The sequence below is a fragment of the Marmota monax genome, unplaced genomic scaffold (assembly GCF_021218885.2).
Source record: "Marmota monax isolate L192 unplaced genomic scaffold, Marmota_monax_Labrador192_F-V1.1 WCK01_AAM20220418_F8-fsc00007, whole genome shotgun sequence".
NCBI classification, from domain to species: domain Eukaryota; kingdom Metazoa; phylum Chordata; class Mammalia; order Rodentia; family Sciuridae; genus Marmota; species Marmota monax.
The window spans coordinates 13,046,602-13,067,934 of NW_026692781.1; the positions used below are offsets into that span (position 1 = coordinate 13,046,602).

At 35.9% G+C, this 21,333-nt stretch overlaps 1 protein-coding gene across 4 annotated transcripts in view; it reads right to left on the reverse strand.

Moving 5' to 3' along the window:
• Positions 1 to 21,333, reverse strand: part of Ccdc141 (coiled-coil domain containing 141) — a 196,143-nt gene that overhangs the window by 113,972 nt on the left and 60,838 nt on the right. For all 4 annotated transcript variants that reach the window (XM_046447264.2, XM_046447263.2, XM_046447265.2 and 1 more), the window contains one exon: positions 15,630 to 15,746. In XM_046447264.2, the coding sequence (XP_046303220.1) occupies positions 15,630 to 15,746 (117 nt within the window). The remainder of the gene's footprint in view (positions 1 to 15,629; positions 15,747 to 21,333) is intronic.

Below are 21,333 nucleotides of genomic sequence, written 5' to 3' on the forward strand. Positions count from 1 at the left end.
AATTCAATAGAAAGCATCACCAACAGACTAGAATACTTAGAAGATAGAACCTCAGGCAATGAAGACAAAATATATAAAATGAAAATAAAGTTGACCACACAATGAAGATGATAAGAAACCATGAACAGAAACCCCAAGAATTATGTGATATCATGAAAAGACCAAATCTAAGAATTATCAGGATAGAGGAAGGCACAGATATACAAACCAAAGGAATGCACAATCTCTTCAGCAAAATAATATCAGAAAATTTCACAAACATGAAGAATAAATTGAAAAATCAAATACAAGAGGATTACAGGACACGAAATGTACAAAACTACAACAGATCCATACCAAGGCACATTATAATGAAAATGCCGAACATACAGAATAAGGAGAGAATTTTAAAAGTCATAAGAGAAAAATTTCAGATTATATACAGGGAGAAACCAATTCAGATCTCAGCAAATTTCTCAATCCAGACCCTCAAAGCTAAGAAATACTGGAACAACATATACCAAGCTCTGAAAGAAAATGGATGCCAACAAAGAATCTTATGTCCAGCAAAATTAAGCTTCATATTTGATGATGAAATAAAAACCTTCCACGATAAACAAAAGTTAAAAGAATTTACAATGAGCAAGCCTGAACTACAGACCATTCTGGGCAAAATTTCCATGAGGAGTAAATAAAAAACAACAATGAAAATCAGCAAAGGGAGGAATACACTAGAGGATGAGCTAATCAAAGGAGAAACCAAGTCAAATTAAAAACCAAAATGACCAGGAATACATACCATATTTCAATAATAACCCTGAATATTAATTGTCAAAAATCTGAAATTAAAAGACATAGACTGGAAGATTGGATTTTTAAAAAGACCCAACTATATACTACTTTCAAGAGACTCATCTCATTGGAAAAGGCGTCCACAGACTGAAGGTGAAAGGATGGGAGAAAACATATCACTCACATGGGCCACATAAATAAGCAGATAAAGTGGACTTCAAACCAAAGTTAGTCAAAAGGGATGAAGAAGGTCACTTTATACTGCTTAAGGGAACCATACATTAACAAGACAGAATAATCATAAATAGCTTTGCCCAAACAATGAAGCGTCCATGTGTATCAAGCAAACCCTTCTCAATTTCAAAAATCAAATAAACCATAACACAATAATACTGGCTGACTTTAACACACCTCTCTTACTGCTGGACAGATCTTCTAAACATAAATGAAACAAAGAAACTATGTGATAAATCAATAACTTAGACTTAATAGACATATATAGAATATTTCATTCTTCAACAAGTGAATACACTTTTTTCTTAGCAGCACATGGATCCATCTCAAAATAGACCATATTTTAAGCCATAAGGCAAGTCTTACCAAATACTAAAAAAATAGAGGTACTACCCTGCATTATATCAGATCATAACGGAATGAAATTAGAAATAAATGATAAAATAAAAAATAGAAGCTACTCCTACACCTGGATACTAAATAAGACACTATTGAATGATGCATGAATAAGAGAAGATACCAAGGAGGAGATAAAAAAATCTTAGAGGTAAATGAGAACATATAATACAACATATCAAAATCTCCCGGACACCATGAAGGTAGTTCTAAGAGGAAAGTTCTTTGCATTGAGCTCATTCATTAAAAAAAAAAGAAAAACTCAACAAATGAAAAACCTGGTATTACATCTCAAAGCCCTAGAAAAAGAACAAATAAACACCAAAAGTAGAAGACAGAAAATAATTAAAATCGCTGCTAAAATTCAATAAAATTGAAACAAAAGAAACAGTTGAAAAAGTTGATAAAACGAAAATCTGGTTCTTTTTGAGAAAACACATAAAATTGATAAAGCCTTAGCCACCCTAACAAAAAGAAAGCGAGAGAAAACTCAAATTATTAAGTTTGTGATGAAAAAGGAAATATCACAAGACACTATTGGAATACAGAAGATAATTAGAAACTATTTTGAAAATTTATACTGCAGTAAAATAGAAAATATCAAAGACACCAACAAATTTCTAGAGACATATGATCTACCCAAACTGAATCAGGAGGACATATACATTTTAAACAGATTGATTTCAAGCAAGGCAACAGAAGACACCATCAAAACCCTACCAACCAAGTAAAGCCCTGGACCAGATGGATTCTCAGCCAAGTTCTACAAGAGTTTCACAGAAGAATTAATACCAATACACCTCAAATTATTCCATGAAATAGGAAAGGAGGGAACACTTCCAAACTCACTCTATGAAGCTAGTATCACCTTGATACCAAAATGAGACAAAGACACATCAATGAAAGAAAACTTCAGACCAATATCCCTGATGAATAGAGACATAAAAATTCTCAATAAAATTCTGGAAAAGTGCATACAAAAACACCATAACAGACATTATTATTACTGTGTGTATATATGTGAATGCATGACCAATGTGATTCTGTAATCTGTATACTCAGAAAAATGAGATATTATATCCCATCTGATTCAAATGTATGATATGTCAAGGTCATTGTACTGTCATGTGTAACTAATTAAAACAATAAAAAAAGATAGCACAGCACAATCAAGTGGGGTTCATCCCAGGGATGCACACTTGTTTCAACATATGAAAATCAATAACCATAATTCATCATATCAATAGATTTAAATATAAGAATCATATGATCATCTCAATAGATACAATGAAAGCATTTGACAAAATATAGCACCTCTTCACGTTCAAAACAGTAGAAAAACTAGGGTTAGTAGGAATATACCTCAACATTGTAAAAGCTACCTATGCTGAACCCAAAGCCAACATTATTCTAAATGAAGAAAAATTGTAAGCATTCCCTCTAAAAACTGGAACAAGTCAGAGATGTCCTCTTACATCACTTCTATTCAATATAGTTCTTGAAACTCTGGCTAGAGCAATCTGACAGATGAAAAAAATTAAAAGATAAAAATATGAAAAGAAGTACTCAAGCTATAACTATTTTCCAACAACATGATTCTATAATAAGAAGATCCAAGGAATTCCACCAAAAAACTTCTAGAATTAATAAATTAATTTGGCAAAGTAGCAGAATATAAAATCAATACCCATAAATCAAATGCATTTTTATATATAAGTGATGAATCCACTGCAAGAGAAATTAGGAAAACTACCCCCATTCACAATAGCCTCAAAAATAAAATAAAAAAAAATACTTAGGAATCAATCTAATAAAAGAGGTGAAAGATCTCTACAATGAAAACTATAGAACACTAAAGAAAGATGTTGAAGAAGACCTCAGAAGATGGAAAGATCTCCCATGCTTTTGGATAGGCAGAACTAATATAGTCAAATTGGCCATACTACCAAAACTGCTATACAGATTTAATGCAATTCCTATTAAAACCCAAAGATATTCTTCATAGAATTAGAAAAAGCAATCACGAAATTCATTTTGAAAGTAAGGGACTCAGAATAGTCAAAGCAATCCTCAGCAAGAAGAATGAAACAGGAGGTATCATAATATCAGGCTTTAAACCACACTACAGAGCAATAGTAACAAAAATGGCATGGTATTGCTACCAAAATAGACATGTAAACCAATGGTACAAAATAGAAGATACAAAGACAAACACACATAAATATGGTTCTGTCATACTAGACAATGGTGCCAAAAGCATATATTGGCGAAAAGATAGCCTATTCAAAAAATGGTGCTGGGAAACCTGGAAATCCATGTGTAGCAAAATGAAATTAAACCTCTCTCACCCTGAACAAAAATCAACCCATAGTGGATTAAAGACTTAGATATTAGAACAATCATGCTGCGCCTAATAGAAGAAAAAGTAGGCCCAAGTCTTCATTATGTTGTCTTAAGACATAATTTCCTTAATAAGACTCCTAAAGCACAAGAAGTAAAATCAATAACCAATAAATGGTGTGGATTCAAACTAAAAAGTTTCTTTTCAGCAAAGGAAACAATCAATAATGTGAAGAGAGATCCTGGAGAATGGGAAAAAATCTTTACCACATGCACCTAAGATACAGCAATAAAGAACTTAAAAAAACTTAACACCAAAAAAACCCAAATAACCCAACCATCAAAAAGCTAGGAATTGAACAGATACTTCACATAAGAAGAAATACAATCGATCAATAAACATATGAAAAAATGTTCATCATCTCTAGCAATTAGAGAAATACAAATCAAAACTACTCTAAGATTTCATCTCACGCCAGTCAGAATGGCAGCTATCAAGAATACAAGCAATAAAAAGGGTTCACGAGGGGGGGAAATCCAACATGGCTGCGGACAGACCCTTAGCCATGCTAACGAAGAGAAGAAGAGAGAGAATTCAAATTACTAACATACGGGATGAAAAAGGCAATATCACAACAGACGCTACAGAAATACAGAAGACAATTAGAAATTATTTTGAAAAACCTATATTCCAATAAAATAGAAGATAGTGAAGACATCGATAAATTTCTTAAGTCATATGATTTGCCCAGACTGAGTCAGGAGGATACTCACAACTTAAACAGACCTATAACAATGGATGAAATAGAAGAAGCAATCAAAAGACTACCAACCAAGAAAAGCTCAGGACCAGATGGGTATACAGCGGAGTTTTACAAAACCTTTAAAGAAGAATTATTACCAATACTTTTCAAGTTATTTCAGGAAATAGAAAAAGAGGGAGCTCTGCCAATTTCATTCTATGAGGCCAACATCACCCTGATTCCGAAACCAGAAAAAGACACCTCAAAGAAAGAAAACTACAGACCAATATCTCTGATGAACCTAGATGCAAAAATCATCAATAAAATTCTGGCGAATCGGATACAAAGGCACATCAAAAAAAATGTGCACCATGATCAAGTAGGATTCATACCTGGGATGTAAGGATGGTTCAATATATGGAAATCAATAAATGTTATACACCACATCAATAAACTTAAAGATAAGAACCATATGATCATCTCGATAGACGCAGAAAAAGCATTCGACAAAGTACAGCATCCCCTTATGTTCAAAACATTAGAAAAACTAGGGATAACAGGAACTTACCTCGACATAGTAAAAGCTATCTATGCTAAGCCTCAGGCCAGCATCATTTTGAATGGAGAAAAATTGAAGGCATTCCCTCTAAAATCTGGAACAAGACAGGGATGCCCTCTATCACCACTTCTATTCAATATAGTTCTCGAAACACTGGCCAGAGCAATTAGACAGATGAAAGAAATTAAAGGCATAAAAATAGGAAAAGAAGAACTTAAATTATCACTATTTGCAGTAACATGATTCTATACCTAGAAGACCCAAAAGGGTCTACAAAAAAAAAATAAATGAATTCAGCAAAGTGGCAGGATATAAAATCAACATGCATAAATCAAAGGCATTTCTGTATATCAGCGACAAAACTTCTGAAACGGAAATGAGGAAAAACACTCCATTCACAATATCCTCAAAAAAAATAAAATAATTGGGAATCAACCTAACAAAAGAGGTGAAAGATCTATACAATGAAAACTACAGAACCCTAAAAAGAGAAGTAGAAGAAGATCTTAGAAGATGGAAAAATATACTCTGTTCATGGATAGGCAGAACTAACATCATCAAAATGGCGATATTACTAAAAGTTCTTTATAGGTTTAATGCAATGCCAATCAAAATCCCAATGGCATTTCTTATAGAAATAGATAAAGCAATCATGAAATTCATATGGAAAAATAAAAGACCCAGAATAGCAAAAGCAATTCTAAGCAGGAAGTGTGATTCAGGCAGTATAGCGATACCAGATTTCAAACTATATTACAGAGCAATAGTAACAAAAACAGCATGGTACTGGTACCAAAACAGGAAGGTGGACCAATGGTACAGAATAGAGGACACAGAGACTAATCCACAAAGCTACAACTATCTTTTATTTGATAAAGGAGCTAAAAGCATGCAATGGAGGAAGGATAGCATCTTCAACAAATGGTGCTGGGAAAACTGGAAGTTCATATGCAACAAAATGAAACTGAATCCCCTCCTCTCACCATGCATAAAAGTTAAATCAAAGTGGATCAAGGAGCTAGATATCAAATCAGAGACTCTGCGTCTGATGGAAGAAAAAGTTGGCTCCGATCTACATATTGTGGGGTCGGGCTCCAAATTCCTTAATAGGACACCCATAGCATAAGAGTTAATAGCAAGAATCAACAAATGGGACTTACTTAAACTGAAAAGTTTTTTCTCAGCAAGAGAAACAATAAGAGAGGTAAATAGGGAGCCTACATCATGGGAACAAATTTTTACTCCTCACACTTCAGATAGAGCCCTAATATCCAGAGTATACAAAGAACTCAAAAAATTAGACAATAAGATAACAAACAACCCAATCAACAAATGGGCCAAGGACCTGGACACTTCTCAGAGGAGGACATACAATCAATCAACAAGTACATGAAAAAATGCTCACCATCTCTAGCAGTCAGAGAAATGCAAATCAAAACCACCCTAAGATACCATCTCACTCCAGTAAGATTGGCAGCCATTATGAAGTCAAACAACAACAAGTGCTGGCGAGGATGTGGCGAAAAGGGTACACTTGTACATTGCTGGTGGGACTGCAAACTGGTGCGGCCAATTTGGAAAGCAGTATGGAGATTTCTGGGAAAGCTTGGAATGGAACCACCATTTGACCCAGCTATTGCCCTTCTCGGACTATTCCCTGAAGACCTTAAAAGAGCATACTACAGGGATACTGCCACATCGATGTTCATAGCAGCACAATTCACAATTCCAGATGCCCTTCAATAGATGAATGGATAAAAAAATGTGGCATTTATACACCATGGAGTATTACGCAGCACTAAAAAATGACAAAATCATGGAATTTGCAGGGAAATAGATGGCACTAGAGCAGATTATGCTTAGTGAAGCTAGCCAATCCCTAAAAAACAAATACCAAATGTCTTCTTTGATATAATGAGAGCAACTAAGAACAGAGCAGGGAGGAAGAGCAGGAAGAAAAGATTAACATTAAACAGAGACATGAGGTGGGAGGGAAAGGGAGAGAAAAGGGAAATTGCATGGTAATGGAGGGAGACCCTCATTGTTATACAAAATTATATATAAGAGGTTGTGAGGGGAATGGAAAAATAAACAAGGAGAGAAATGAATTACAGTAGATGGGGTAGAGAGAGAAGATGGGAGGGGAGGGGAGGGGGGATAGTTGAGGATAGGAAAGGTAGCAGAATACAACAGTTACTAATAGGGCATTATGTAAAAATGTGGATGTGTAACTGATGTGATTCTGCAATCTGTATTTGGGGTAAAATTGGGAGTTCATAACCAACTTGAATCTAATGCATGAAATATGATATGTCAAGAGCTTTGTAATGTTTTGAACAACCAATAAAAAAAAGGGTTCACGAGGATGTGGGGGAAAAACACACTCTTACATCACTAGTGGGGCTGCAAATTGGCGCAACCACTATGGAAATCAGTATGGAGATACCTCAGAAAATTTGGAATGGAACCACCATGTTTCCTAGCTATCCCACTCCTCCATTTATACCTAAAGGACTTAAAAATAGCATACTACAGGGATACAGCCACATCAATGTTTATAGCAGCTCAATTCACAATAGCTAAGCTATGGAACCAATCTAGATGCCCTCAACAGATGAATGGATTAAGAAAATGTGGTACATATACTCAATGAAATATTACCCAGCCTAATGAAGAATTAAATTATGGCATTTGCAGGTAAATGGATGGAATAGAGAATATCATGCTAAGTGAAATAAGCCAACCCCAGAAAAAAAAAAAACAAAATCCAAATGTTTTCTCTGATAAGTAGATGCTGATCCCTATTGTTTTGGGGGTGGGGTTATAGAAGACTGAAGGAATTTTGGTTTGTGTAGAAAGGAGTGGGGATAGGGGATGGGGCTGTGGGGATGAGAAGGACGGTGTAACACGACAGTTATTATTACCATATATACATGTATGATTACCCCACTGGAGTGACTCTGCACCATGGACAGCCAGAGGACTGAGAAGTTGTGTTTCATTTGTGTACTAACTGTGTAAGTTAGGTACAATTATTATCCTTTTTTAGAAAAAGGGAATGGAACCCAGAACCAAACACCCAAGGAATTTGCTCAAGATTATGCAAAAAGAAAGCAGAGATCCTGAAATTTAACTGCTGGTCCCTTATGCCAGGACTGCCAGGCTGGACACTGCCTAGGAGTGAACCATTCACTTCATGCCATTTTCTTAAGACACAACGTGTTTCTGGCTGCCTCAGATAATGTATGAATGTCTACAGGGCTTAGGGGCATGCAATCATTAAAAAGCATTTAAAAGACGAACTAAATGGGGAAATGCTATGTCATAATACTAATCGAAAAAATCACATTGCAAAACAACACACACACAGTTGTGTATAAACACACCTACAGCTGGGTGTGGTGGTGCACACCTGTTTTCCAGCAATTTGGGAGGTTGATTGAAGAGAATCACACGTTCAAATCCAGCCTCAGCAACTTAGCAAGATCTTATCCCAAAATAAAAATAAAAAGGACTGGAATGTGATGTGACTCAAGGTAGAAAGCCCTTGGGTTCAGTTCCCAATATTGCAAAAATATGTAAATAAATAACCCCCCCACACACACACATACACACTATATAAATATCAACATATTTTTAGAGAGTCACTTGTACTAGCTCTACTGATGATAATTATGCTTTTAAACCAATCAAACTTGCAGGAGATTCTGCTTTACTTCTTTTTCTCATATTTCTAAATATTTTATAACTTTAAACTTGACTCTCTGAATAAAGTTTTCATGGGACCTAAGCACTGGTATTTTTAAAAAGATCTTTAAATAATATTATATGATGGAACTTGGGGCCAAGATCACAGATCCAATTTATAAAATCACTCAGCAACAACTGGAAAATATTTTCAATGACTTGGAAAATCGGATTAAGTGATGAATCATGGAAGATGGTTTTAATCTTAAAACTGAATAATGTGAATGCTGCTGTACTAAACCATTGAAGATGATGTTTCTTTACGTCATTTTTAGTTTGACTCTCAGAATTTTGAAGATTCTAGTTAATGAAGGACTTTATAACAACATATGTTCATGTTTTGGGGGTGGGGGTATGGAAAACTGAAGGAACTTTGGACATACATGGACATACATGGATTCTATGGTGGAAAAAAGACCCTCAACACCTCTTAAATTTTATCATGAATACTAATATTCTTGGATAAATTATTAAAACACAGATTTTGACTCTACAGGTTTGACTGGAGAGTCTCAGAATCTACATTTCTAACACTCAGATGCTGCTGCGACTGAGAGGCACACCTTGAATAACAAGGCTAACGTCTCCTTTAAATCTTAAAGATGGAGATTAATAACTTCCATCTTAGAAGAGACTTTAAAGTCACTCCTATTCAAATGGAAATAGTTTCCAAAGCGATTTTCCCTGTTTTCAATCTCACTCTTTCCTATTACTATCATTCACATTGTTTTCAAGGTAACTAAAATGCACATCAGCTACTACCTTGCTTGGATGGTATCTCATTGCCCTTCAGGTCACAAACTCAAATTCTCACAAGGGCCAGGAACATAATGCAAATAAGTGGGAGAAGAGATAGGTAATGATGGAATGTGGGGCCTCTGTCCAACGAGAGCACACAAGCCTTCTCTAAAGGAGACAAGTATCCCTGGACTGTAGCCAAGAGTTGTTATGTCTACACGGAAAGGCAGACCTGATAATCTCCAGTTTTTCAGAAGGAGCGAGAAACCCAGCTCCCTGTTTTGATAGAAACTACAAACACTTTAAGATTACACTAATTTTTTTTTAAACAAAACTACATAGACTTGGAGAATGACATCTAGATGTCTGTAACTTTCAGAGCTACCCAGGTAACTCTAATGTGTAGCCACAGTTGAGAAGCACTAATCCAGACTCAACCAAGACACCCACTACAAAGGGCCTGAATTGAACCATGCATTGAAGCTCTGGAAGTCCAGGCTGGTTCCTGAAGGCAGTTCTAAGAAATGGGTTATGCCTCCTCAAAGGAGATCCTGCAATGAGGAAGTATTATTTATAGGTTCTCTTTATACTTCCTACAAATAAGTCTGGGCTCGAAAGGTGAATTTAAGTCATGGGGTATTAATTTGATTTAGGATACAGTCTAAGAGTATTTAAAGTTCTAAACCAAAGCACAATTTATAATCAACCATGTCTGCTTATTTCTTTATCTGTTACATATGTAAAAGGAAAACTATTTTTATATTCAGTAAAGAAAGTACAGTTTAAAATTATTAAACACAAAGTATGTATTAAAAATATCCCTTAGGGGCTGGGGTTACAGCTCAGCAGGACAGCACTCGCCTCGCATATGCAAGGCCCTGGGTTTGATCCTCAGCACCACATAGAAAGAAAGAAAAGAAAAGAAAAGAAAAGAAAGAAAGAAAGAAAGCTATTGTGTACAACTGCAAAAAAATAAATATTAAAAAAATATCCCTCAGTTCAAGGATTTCAACACATGCTGAATAAGGTACCACAGATAAGAGTTGTAAAATTTGTTGGGTATGGTGGTATATGCCTATAATCAAGGCAACTTGGGAGGCTAATGCAAAAGGTCAGCTTGTGCAACTTGGTGAGACCCTGATTGAAAATAAAAAATACAAAGGGGCTGGGGATGTAGCTCAGTAGCTGAGTAAGTTCCCCTGGGTTCAATCCCAGAGAAAGGAAGGGGTTGGGGTTGGGGCAGGGAGAAGAGAGGGAAGGGGGAGAAAAGAAGGAGGGAGAGAGGGAGGGAGAAGAAAAGAAAGGAAGGAAGGAAGAGAGAGGGAGGGAAGAAAGAAATAAGAGAGAGCGGGAAGGAGGGAGGGAAAAAAAGTGGTTATCTTTCTTGTTTTGAATGTATTTCAGCAAGAAATGATAGTGACATTTTTGGAAGTTTATTTGGAAAGAACTTAACTGAATACACTAACAAGCTGTGTAGACCACTCCCTGCTGTTCAATCTCATGGTGGGCAGTAGAAACACCTGCTTTCTCTGTGTATCAGATTACTTATATGAGTTTTACTAATGAATCCCCAGCTTGACGCCCTATTTCTGCTAAATCTTTGAAAGGAACATTCCCCTCCCTCTCTTCATATCCATACCAAACAGAAATTCAAAATGTAATATACTGTTTCCTATATAACAACGTAGAAAATGGGCTTCCTTCTTCAATAAGGAATACCAGTATTGAAAAAGCACAGATGAAAACTATTTGAAATTTCACCCTATAGATTAGAAGAGATACAACACTTGGGGGGCCACCACTAAAAGGAGAGGGCTTTCGCAAATATTTTCCACTTGAATTTTCAAGTTTCCTCCTTTTGGATAAGGAAAGTGAGGCTCAGAGAGGTCAAGTTATAAGTGACACAGCAGGAATTTTTACCAGTTTTTATTTTTTTAATTTAGATGCAACTCATTATAGCATTACAGTCAACTTCTAGGTGTTGCTTTACTCCCTGAAAATATTCTGCTTTAGAGTATGGGGAGGACAAAAAATTATAGCTCTCCTTTCTCGTGTGTGTTAAGAAAATATGAGGTTTATAAAAGTGGCTAAGGAAAATGTCTAAGCAACAAAAGTTTCTAGGTCCCTCCAGCACTCCTAAGGTTGTAAATAGAAGTGGCTTTATCAACTTACCTGTGCAATCACACAGGGGCCTGCGTTTAGAAGGACCCCAGGCTTGGCTTAGTTCTCTGCTGCTGCTATCCTGAAATTCTCAATAATTTTTTTTAAAAGCCTATAAATCTTCATTTTGCACTGAGCTTTCAAACTAGATGCTGTCTTTCTTGTAAAGGCCAACAAAGTGAGAGGTTTAGAGGTCATTTGTTGGGGAGCCAAAGAATGGTTGAACCTCAGTGTCTGGGGCATGTGGCTGAGTTAAATAGAATCATGGTGGATGCCACAGACTGGAGATATGCTGGGGTACGTTTTTAGGTAATGTTTTCTCTTCCCAACTGCCTGCTGGGAATCCCAAGGGATAAGATGCTGTCTTTTCTTTCAATACGGGTTGCCATTTTCCCAACCCGGTCCTACTCCTTCATATCAGCTCTGGAAAAGTGTTTTTACACTGATGTTGCTTTAAATATAGCAAGCATAACTGATGTTGCAATATAATCTGATCTCCTTGATGGGGTTTGAAAGATAAAGGGAGTTTTGAGGTCTTCTAGTCCCACTTCTCACTGCCTCAGGAATCTTGCTAGCCCCCAACCTGTAGAAATTTACTAGGAATGACCATGGATTCTTACTATTGCTTCCAATTGATGGCTGTGGATACATCTATTGCCTCTGAGATGATTCTCTTTATTCTCTCTCATCTGTGTTCATTACTAGGACCTTTCATTGTTTTCATGGACAAACTATTCTGATGCTGTTTGCCTAATTCTGCCTTATTCTGGAAAGAACTCTCCTAACCAACCATACATATTCCATCCACCTGCTCAAACCCTAGAATAGAGTGCCCCTCCATCTTTTGCACTTCCATTGATGGAGCTCTTTCAATGCATGTGATTCAGAGACCCCTGATGCCTTGGACAACCAGTTGTGTTGCCATTGAACAATCTAGTGTCCCAAATTGATGACAAATTCTTAAAAGTGTTTCTATCAAAAAATTATGTTTGTTTCTTTCTCCCTCTCCCTCTCCCTCTCCCTCTCTCTCTCCCTCTCCTTCTCCCTTCCCTTCTCCCTCTCTGTGGTACTAGAGATGGAACCCAGGAGCCCTCTACCACTGAGCCACATCTCCAGCCCTTTTAACTTTTTGAGAGAGGATGTCACTAAATAGTTCAGGCTAGCCACGAATTTGTGATCCTTCTGCCTCAGTCTCCTGGGATTACAGGCATGTTCCACTATACCTGTCTTGAGTATTTATCTCTATTTGTTTGATCCACTCTGCATAGCTGTTCAATGAGTCAGGAGACTGAGGCAGGAGGATTACAAGTTCAAGCCCAGCCTCAGCAAGTGTGAGACTAACCTGGGCAACTTAGACTATGCCTCAAAATAAAAAAAAAGGGGGGGGGCTGGGGATGTAACTCAGTGCTTCTCTGAGTTCAATCGCCTGTACCACAAAATGAATGAATGAATGCATGTATGCATGAATGAATGAATAACTGTTTGATATTTTTGCAGTCTCTAAAGACAGCATTGAGACTGGGGGTTCCATAGGCCAACCTGTAATTTGGAAAGAATTTCACATCAAAAAGAATGCTTAATAGGAAGAAAGAAAACAAGAACTCCTAGTCAAAAACACTAATATTTATTTTGAGAAAATATATTTAGGCTCAGTGATGTAATGGAGAGATTTCTCTGCCTCAATTTCCAGACATAGTTTGCCTTGAAAACCTCTTGCCTGGGGCAATAGTCAGCTTCTGCATGAGATCCTGAATAGCTCAAACCCTAAAGGAAGCAGATAGACTAGTCGGGAACATCATGGAAGTTATCAGGAATTAGTGTCCTTTTTATAATATTTTCTTGGATATTCTTATAGCTTAACTTTTTGTATAATAAAATGAGTAATCCTCCTATTTGAATTTCATCAATATGATGGAGCAAAAGACCATGACTCTCATGTATCTCTAGGGTTATATATGGAAAGACTGAAAGGAAATGTGCAAAAATATTAATAATGATTATTTTTCAGTTGAAGGATTAACTTTTATTTTCCTTCGAGTTTTGAATTTTTCCACAGTTCACTTGGCATAATAAAATGTGTATTACTAAAAATTTATTTCTACTCAACAGTAAGAAAACAAAACACCTCATTAAAATAAGGAGCCAAAGATGTTAACAGATATATCAACAAAGAAGATATAGAGGCAAATAGATGTAAAAGATACTCTGCTACCTGTGTCATCGGGGGAAATACAAATTAAAACAACATTGAGCTACCACTGCACACCTATTTGAACAGCCAAAATCCAGAATACCTACAGTACCAAATGTTAGCAAGGATATGGAACAATAGTAAGTCTTATTCACTTTTGGCAGAAATGCAAAATGGCACAGCCATGTTTGTAATTTAAGGATAATGATGGAAAGGTTATCTGCATGCTTTTCTATTTAGGCATATCAGAGTTTCAAATATGAACTGCAAACTGTGACAGAAATTGTGCCCTGCTAAAACCAAAGTCAGACATTAACAAATATTCTACTTCTCCTCATGGCTGTAAAAAACCATACTAACTCCATGTTTATAGTGACCAAAACTCACGGTAAGTCTAAATTATGTGGTTATACTGGTTTTGCTCACTTGTTTTAAAGGAAGTAGCTATCATACGCAATTCAAACCATCCCTTGTGCTTAGCATTTGAAGATTTTGACAGAATTTTCTCTGATAAAATTTGAGTTTGATACACACAGAATAAATTATTGTATAACCTCAATAAAAATTAACTTTATAAGTAGATTTTTTAAATGCTGAAAAAATGTAAAGAACTTAAAAAAGGAGCATCACTGTTGGATCAACAGACTCCTATAACAGTGCCTTTTATCGATCACTTAGATATTCAAGTCAAACAGTTTGAACACCCAAAATTTACTACAGTATTCAAATAAAAGAAAGAAACTAACACAAAACAAGACAAAAATATGTCATGATCCCTATGAGAAGATTTAAATCTAAATAAATGCAATCTACTGCCTGTCCCCTCCCCATCAATTCCCATCCTAGACATGTGAATAGTTGGTTTGTTTTCACTTTTTTCGACCACTGTTAGGTAGCATTGGTGCCTTGTTTTCCAGAACTTCGTGACGGCTTTACCTACAGCTGCTAACCACCCACTATATTAATAATTCAGAGTTCTTTAAATCTTGATGCTGTATACAGTATTCACAGTTCTCACTCAGTCTATTATGTCGGAATTTGTTTTCTTACAGATCAATATGGAGCACCTATAAAGAATTGTGGAAAGTATTTACAGACCCAACTTGTACAAGTGAGTTGATTTCTAAATAACAAAATTCAATGGAAAGAGGAACAACCATAGTCCAGCTTCCCTGTTCATCATGCTTCCAGCCCTCCATGGGTCTATATTTGCACATTCCAGATATCAACAAGAAATTATCTGGCCAGCAGCCCATACTTCTTATAAAATTGAGAAATTTTGAGTCAAGGAACTAGGGAAATGTAAATGGGAACAGTTATCAAACTATACCTTGAAAGTGATAGTGAGTTGAGATCTCAGGATAGACAAAATTATTTAGAAAACTACCAAAGTGTAAAGACCTTGAGCCATGGACTAGACAAAATCTAGAATTAAATTCCAACACTGTCATTGAGAAGACACTGTAATGGTCAAGTTATTTTGCATCTCCAAGCCTCTGTTTTGTTTCTTTGGTTTGATCCATAATACAAGAAAAATAATACATACTTTTTAGGGTTTTTGTGATAATTTAAAGAAAGCATCTAATATACTCTCTTAGCACAGCATCTGATATGTAGTTCACCATTAAGAATATAGAGATTATAAAAGATGTTGGTTTTCTTGCTGTTCTAGAAGCCCTCCTCTAAATCACTCATACAAACATATTCAAGAGAACCCCATGCATTTTCAATTATTTTTAGTGTCTCTTACCTTTGCTTTTATTGTTAGTTCCTCGTGCTTACAAGTTAGCTCCTCATTGTCTGAAAGTGATGAACCTAGACTTTGTTCCTGCAGATCTCTTATGGTTTTTTGAAACCAGCAAGTAACCTAGGAAAGAAGCAACAAAGAAAGAACAAAATTCAAATGATGCAAATAAGTCAGTATAAACTCAAGAATAATTCCTCAACCTTTTAAAGCTTAAGCCACTTTAATTTCTCCTTCTATAAAGTAATCCCATGTATTAAATGAATATAAGGTTTTATTTCTCTTCATTTCAACTTCTACATTCCTAAGAGAAAAAAAATCATTTCAGAAAAGCACAAAAATTACTTATCAGCTCAGTAAATTACATGGCATAAAGAAAATCTCAAAAAGAATGAAAATGAATTCTTTTGTATCCTATAAATCATGCATTCTTTTCAAATGCTTTCTTTCATTGATATAAATATGAATCTGAATGTAGTTACATAGTCCTAGATGGGGATATTAAACAACATATAAAATTATATTTTCTACTATAAAAAAGACAATGCAAAACTACTTAGATTGCTCTCGTTGCTAGAAATCTGTATGCAGAAATTAAACAGAAAAATTATTAAAATTCCATTGACATTTTAAGTGGCTAAGGGCATGATTCATTCATATAGATTCGATTTACACTACATGCCATACACCATGTTAAAACAACAAATATCAAAGAACTTGAAAGAAGCCATAAATTCACTGTCTCTCTCTCTCTCTCTCTCAATGCTGGGAACTGAACTCATCAAACATGCTAATAAATTACTCTACCACTAAGCTTCATCCTTAATCCTGATACCATACATTTTTCAAACAATGCTATAGTTTGACCTGGGACTTATGACTTGGGACCCCTGAATGCAGGTTCCTTATCCCAATTAAATAAAAGAGTTGAATTTATACTCTCAAATCCAAATCCTTATATCCTTATGATCACATCATGGCCATATATATATATATATATATATATATATATATATATATATATATATACACATATATATATATATTATAGTTGGACACATAGCTTTATTTTTCTTATTTATTTTTAATTTTTTAATATTTATTTTTCAGTTTTCGGTGGACACAACATCTTTATTTTATGTGATGCTGAGGATAGAACCCAGCGCCCCACACATGCCAGGCAAATGCGTTACCACTTGAGCCACATCCCCAGCCCATATTTATTTATTTTTATGTGGTGCTGAGGATTGAACCCAAGGCTTCACATGTGCTAGGCAAGCGCTCTACCACTGAGCCACAACCCCAGCCTGGCTTGATAGAAAACTACAAGCAAAACAGTTGGCTAGTTGATTTGAGGACATAATCTCTATTTTTCTCAACAAGTTTACAATAAGCATGATATAATAATTGTAAAGATAAGATTATCCAGGGCCACATAATTAGCGTCAGAGCAGTATTTGCCTCCAAGTTTATAGGATTTCAAAACACATGTTCTTTCTGCTATTCCCAGATACATGCCTGGGTAACTTGAAGTCTTACAAAACCTTATCATCAAGGAGAACAACTTCAAACCCAAGAAATAGATGCTGGCTGCCCATTCAAAATGGTGGACATATCCCAAACCTGATACTAATTTTCTAGGTTATCTTGCCATAGGATTTCTTCCAAATTCTGAAACAAAAAGAAGTGTGTGAAGCAAGAGTCTAGGATAAAGTTAGATTAAGTCTAAAATTCCACATAATAAGTGTACCACAGACCTACATGCACACACCAGAATTCAGACTTAAAGGCTCATATACAATGGGATACCCCAGGATCATTATTAGGATTGATATTGCAGAGCTGATTATGAGAGCAAAAGTACCAACTCAGTATTTTCCAGCATGGAGCAGGCTGTATGGAGCAAGAGGATTTTTTCAGCTTTCTGATATTGGAAATCTCTGTTAACCTAAACTCTAGTCCAATCTCAATGCAAAGAAAAGCAGTTTTCATGTAAAATATGCTTCATTTTTCCAGATTATTTGGTAATATATATATATATATATATATATATATATATATATATATATATATATAATCTCATAGTTTCTACTTTTAAAATATTGTGTTTATGTATTTACAATTACTTGAAGTCAGTCTGTTTCTCTCATGTCCAAGTTATAACTGGATATGTACATGCACATATTAGAACTCACAGAGAATTTTATCAAGAATAATAAAATCTATTCATTACTTGTTTAATTTTTATAAAACAAAGTAATTTCTCATGAACTTAGTCCATATATAGACAACACAAGGAATGATTTAAGAGCATCCTTAAAGTGAAATGAATCATGAAGTTAGCTGAATTTCAGAGATAATTTATTAAGCACTGGGAGTGACTTTTATTTTATTCTTTTTATTTGTTTGTCTTTTGGTACCAAGGATTGAAACCAGAGGTTCTCAACCACTAAGCTACATCCCCAACTTTTTTTTTTTTTTTGAGATAGAATCTGACTAAGTTACTTAGGGCCCCGCTAAGTTGCTGAAGCTGGCTTTGAACTTATAATCTTCCTGCCTTAGCCTCCCAAACTGTTGGGATCATAGATGTGCACTAGCTAAGTTTCATTTATTCTTAGCTAAAGTGTTGGGAAGGAGGTGCCTAGAAATCTCAAGAATGCTTTATTAGAGATGGTTAATATAGAAGCTGAGTAAATGAAACATGGGTACAAACAGGTGTCCACTAATCTCCCCAAACAGGTGAGAAACCTGAACCTTCAGATGGTCCTATTAAATTTTATGAGTCAAAAACTTGTTATTTAACACATGCTAGTAGTGATGAAAGCCAGTGAGAAGTGAGTTATTTTCATTTATAAATGGTATTAAGTGACCTCATCCTCTAGATTGGGCCAATACTATTTTAACCCCCAAAGGATACTATTCCTATGAGGCAATATTATTCCCTAAAAGAGAATGTAAGTAAAAAACCTGGTGATATGCAGTATTTCCTGTGCAAATACCTGCCTGTTAAAGCATGCTGACTCTCTAGAGCTACACATTTTTTTAAATATTTATTTTTTAGTTACACATAATACCTTTATTTTTTTTTCTTTTTTTAAACATTTTTATTATTGGTTGTTCAAAATATTACATAGTTCTTAACATATCATATTTCATACATTTGATTCAAGTGGGTTATGAACTTCCATTTTTATCCCGTATACAGATTGCAGAATCACATGGGTTACACATCCACTGTTTTACATATTTCTATTCTAGTGTCTGTTGTATTCTGTTGCCTTTCCTATCCTCTACTATCCTCCCTCCCCTCCCCTCCCCTCCCATCTTCCCTCTCTACCCCATCTACTGTAATTCATTTCTCCCCCTTGTTTTTTTTCCCTTTCCCCTCACTTCCTCTTATATGTAATTTTGTTTATGTATTTTATATGGTACTGAGGATTGAACCCAGGGCCTTGCACATGCTAGACAAGTGCTCTACTGCTGAGCCACAACCCCAGCCCAAGAGCTACACATTTCTATTGCCACAACACCCTAGAAAGAAACAAAACAAAAACAGGTTGGCATAAAACTCCAAAGTAAGTAGATTGTGAGGGTGTTACATCTCATCCTGAGGTGCTCACACACACAGAGGCAGCTTCATAATTCAGATTTATCATATATGCCATGGGATGTATGCAAAACAGACTCTCAGAGTCCTTCTCAGGCTAAAATAAGACACCCTAAATAGCCAAAAGCATGTCAACCACAATACTCTGATACCCAGTAAATCAATCATGCCATCCTGTAAGTAGCTACTATAGACAGCTGCACAGATACTCCAAGTGCACTTTAGATCAGCTGCTGTCCCAAAGCCTAAGTGGTAAGTACAGCAAATGATGCATATGGACATGTTTGTAGAATAAGATTCCTGCAAAAGGATGAAAATATGACCCAGGGGTTGACAGAATGTGAAAATGAAGGAAAAACAAAAAACATTCAAAGTGTACACTGAAGTGAGTTCTGGGCATTGCTAGACTAAAAGAGGAAGTGAAAACACTTTTCCTCTCTTTTCTCAGTTCCTATCTCTCAGCCCGACTTAAGCAATATGCTTATGATCATCTTATCAGTTTGACGGAGCTTCTAGGTACTTGAAGGAGATAGAACTAAGTCTGGGAAGAAGTGCGACAGGTATTTTGGGGGGGAGAGGGTATGTGGCATCTATCAGAGGGTGACGAAAGAGAGATAAAGGGAAGTCAACAAAAATACAAAGGAGAATCAGGGATGTTCAATAAAACCAAGAGGCTACCTTGAAAGCTGAAGAAGCCAGAAAAATTCTGCCAAAGAGGATAGACTCACACTGCCCAAGTTATTAGCTTCTAACTCACACATGGCCATCAAGTACTTTGGAATGTGGCTAGTACAATCAGAAATTTGCTCTAAGTATAAAATATACATCAAATCTCATAGACTTCACATAAAAAAAATGAAAGTATCTCATCAAGAATATTAGCATTTTCATAAGCCAAACTCTGAAGGCCAAGGGTCCTATGTTTTTTCTCACATGCAGAAGCTAAATAGGAAAAAGGAAAAGAAAGGTGGGGGTAGATCTCATGAAAGTCAAAGGGAGATCAGTAGAGGAAGGGGACCAGGGGTGGGAGGTGGGAAGGGAAGAGAGAAGTGCTGGGGGAATGATATGGGCCAAATTATATTGCTGTCTTATATGCATGTATAAATATATAACAACAGAGCCCATCATTATGTACAACTATAACACATCAATAAAAAATGCCAGGGGAAAAAAAGAAAGCTCGTATTGCCGGGCAGGGTGGTACATGCTGTGGTCCCAGCAGTTTGCTAAGGCAGGAGGATTGAAGTTTGTTGCCAGCCTGGGCAACTTAACTAGATCCTGTATCAAAATAAAAAAATAAATAAAAAGGGCTTGGGATATTGCTCAGTGATAGAGAACCCTGGGGTTGAATCCCCACTACAACATACACACACACACACACACACACAAGAATATTAGTATTAATTACCTTTTGAAATAATATTTTGAACATTTTGGGTTTAAATATATATGATTACTTTTCACTTTTTGAATATTTCTTTTTACTTGTTTTAAATGGCTACTACAATATTTAAAATCACAGATTTTTATTGGATGGTTCTGTAATTCAAGGATGTTCCAAAAAATCATTTATTTCTTAAATGTAAATGTAAGGAATGAGTTTTAATTAATAGCAAATTAAAACGCAGAGCCAGGAGAATAGTGGAATGAGATATCAGTTGGGTGCATTTATGGATCACTGGTGGGAGCTGGTGAGAAAGAAGAACTAATGACCCATTCAAAGAAGCTGATTGGCTGAGTTCATTGGCTGAATACAGGAGGACAGCTGAAGACAGCTTTGGGGGAAGCACAGGGAACAAATGGATTCCTCCTCACATTTTTTTTTCTATATTTGATTAGATGAAGCATGCATTTATGGCAGGGAGAGAGAACTGAAGATTCATGAGAGTTAATACAGGAGTGTATTAGATTGAGTAGGAAGGATGGAAGGGAATGGTATTGAAGAAGTTATCTGTGGGCAAAAAGGACAAATCTTTGTTGAACTTTCTACCCCACACCTGGAACCCCTGCTGGAAGATAAGAATAAAGAAAGTAAGAGAAGAGTAGACCTTCACAGAGAGGTATAGGGTACTACCTGGGTAGCTTACATCAATATCTCATCTA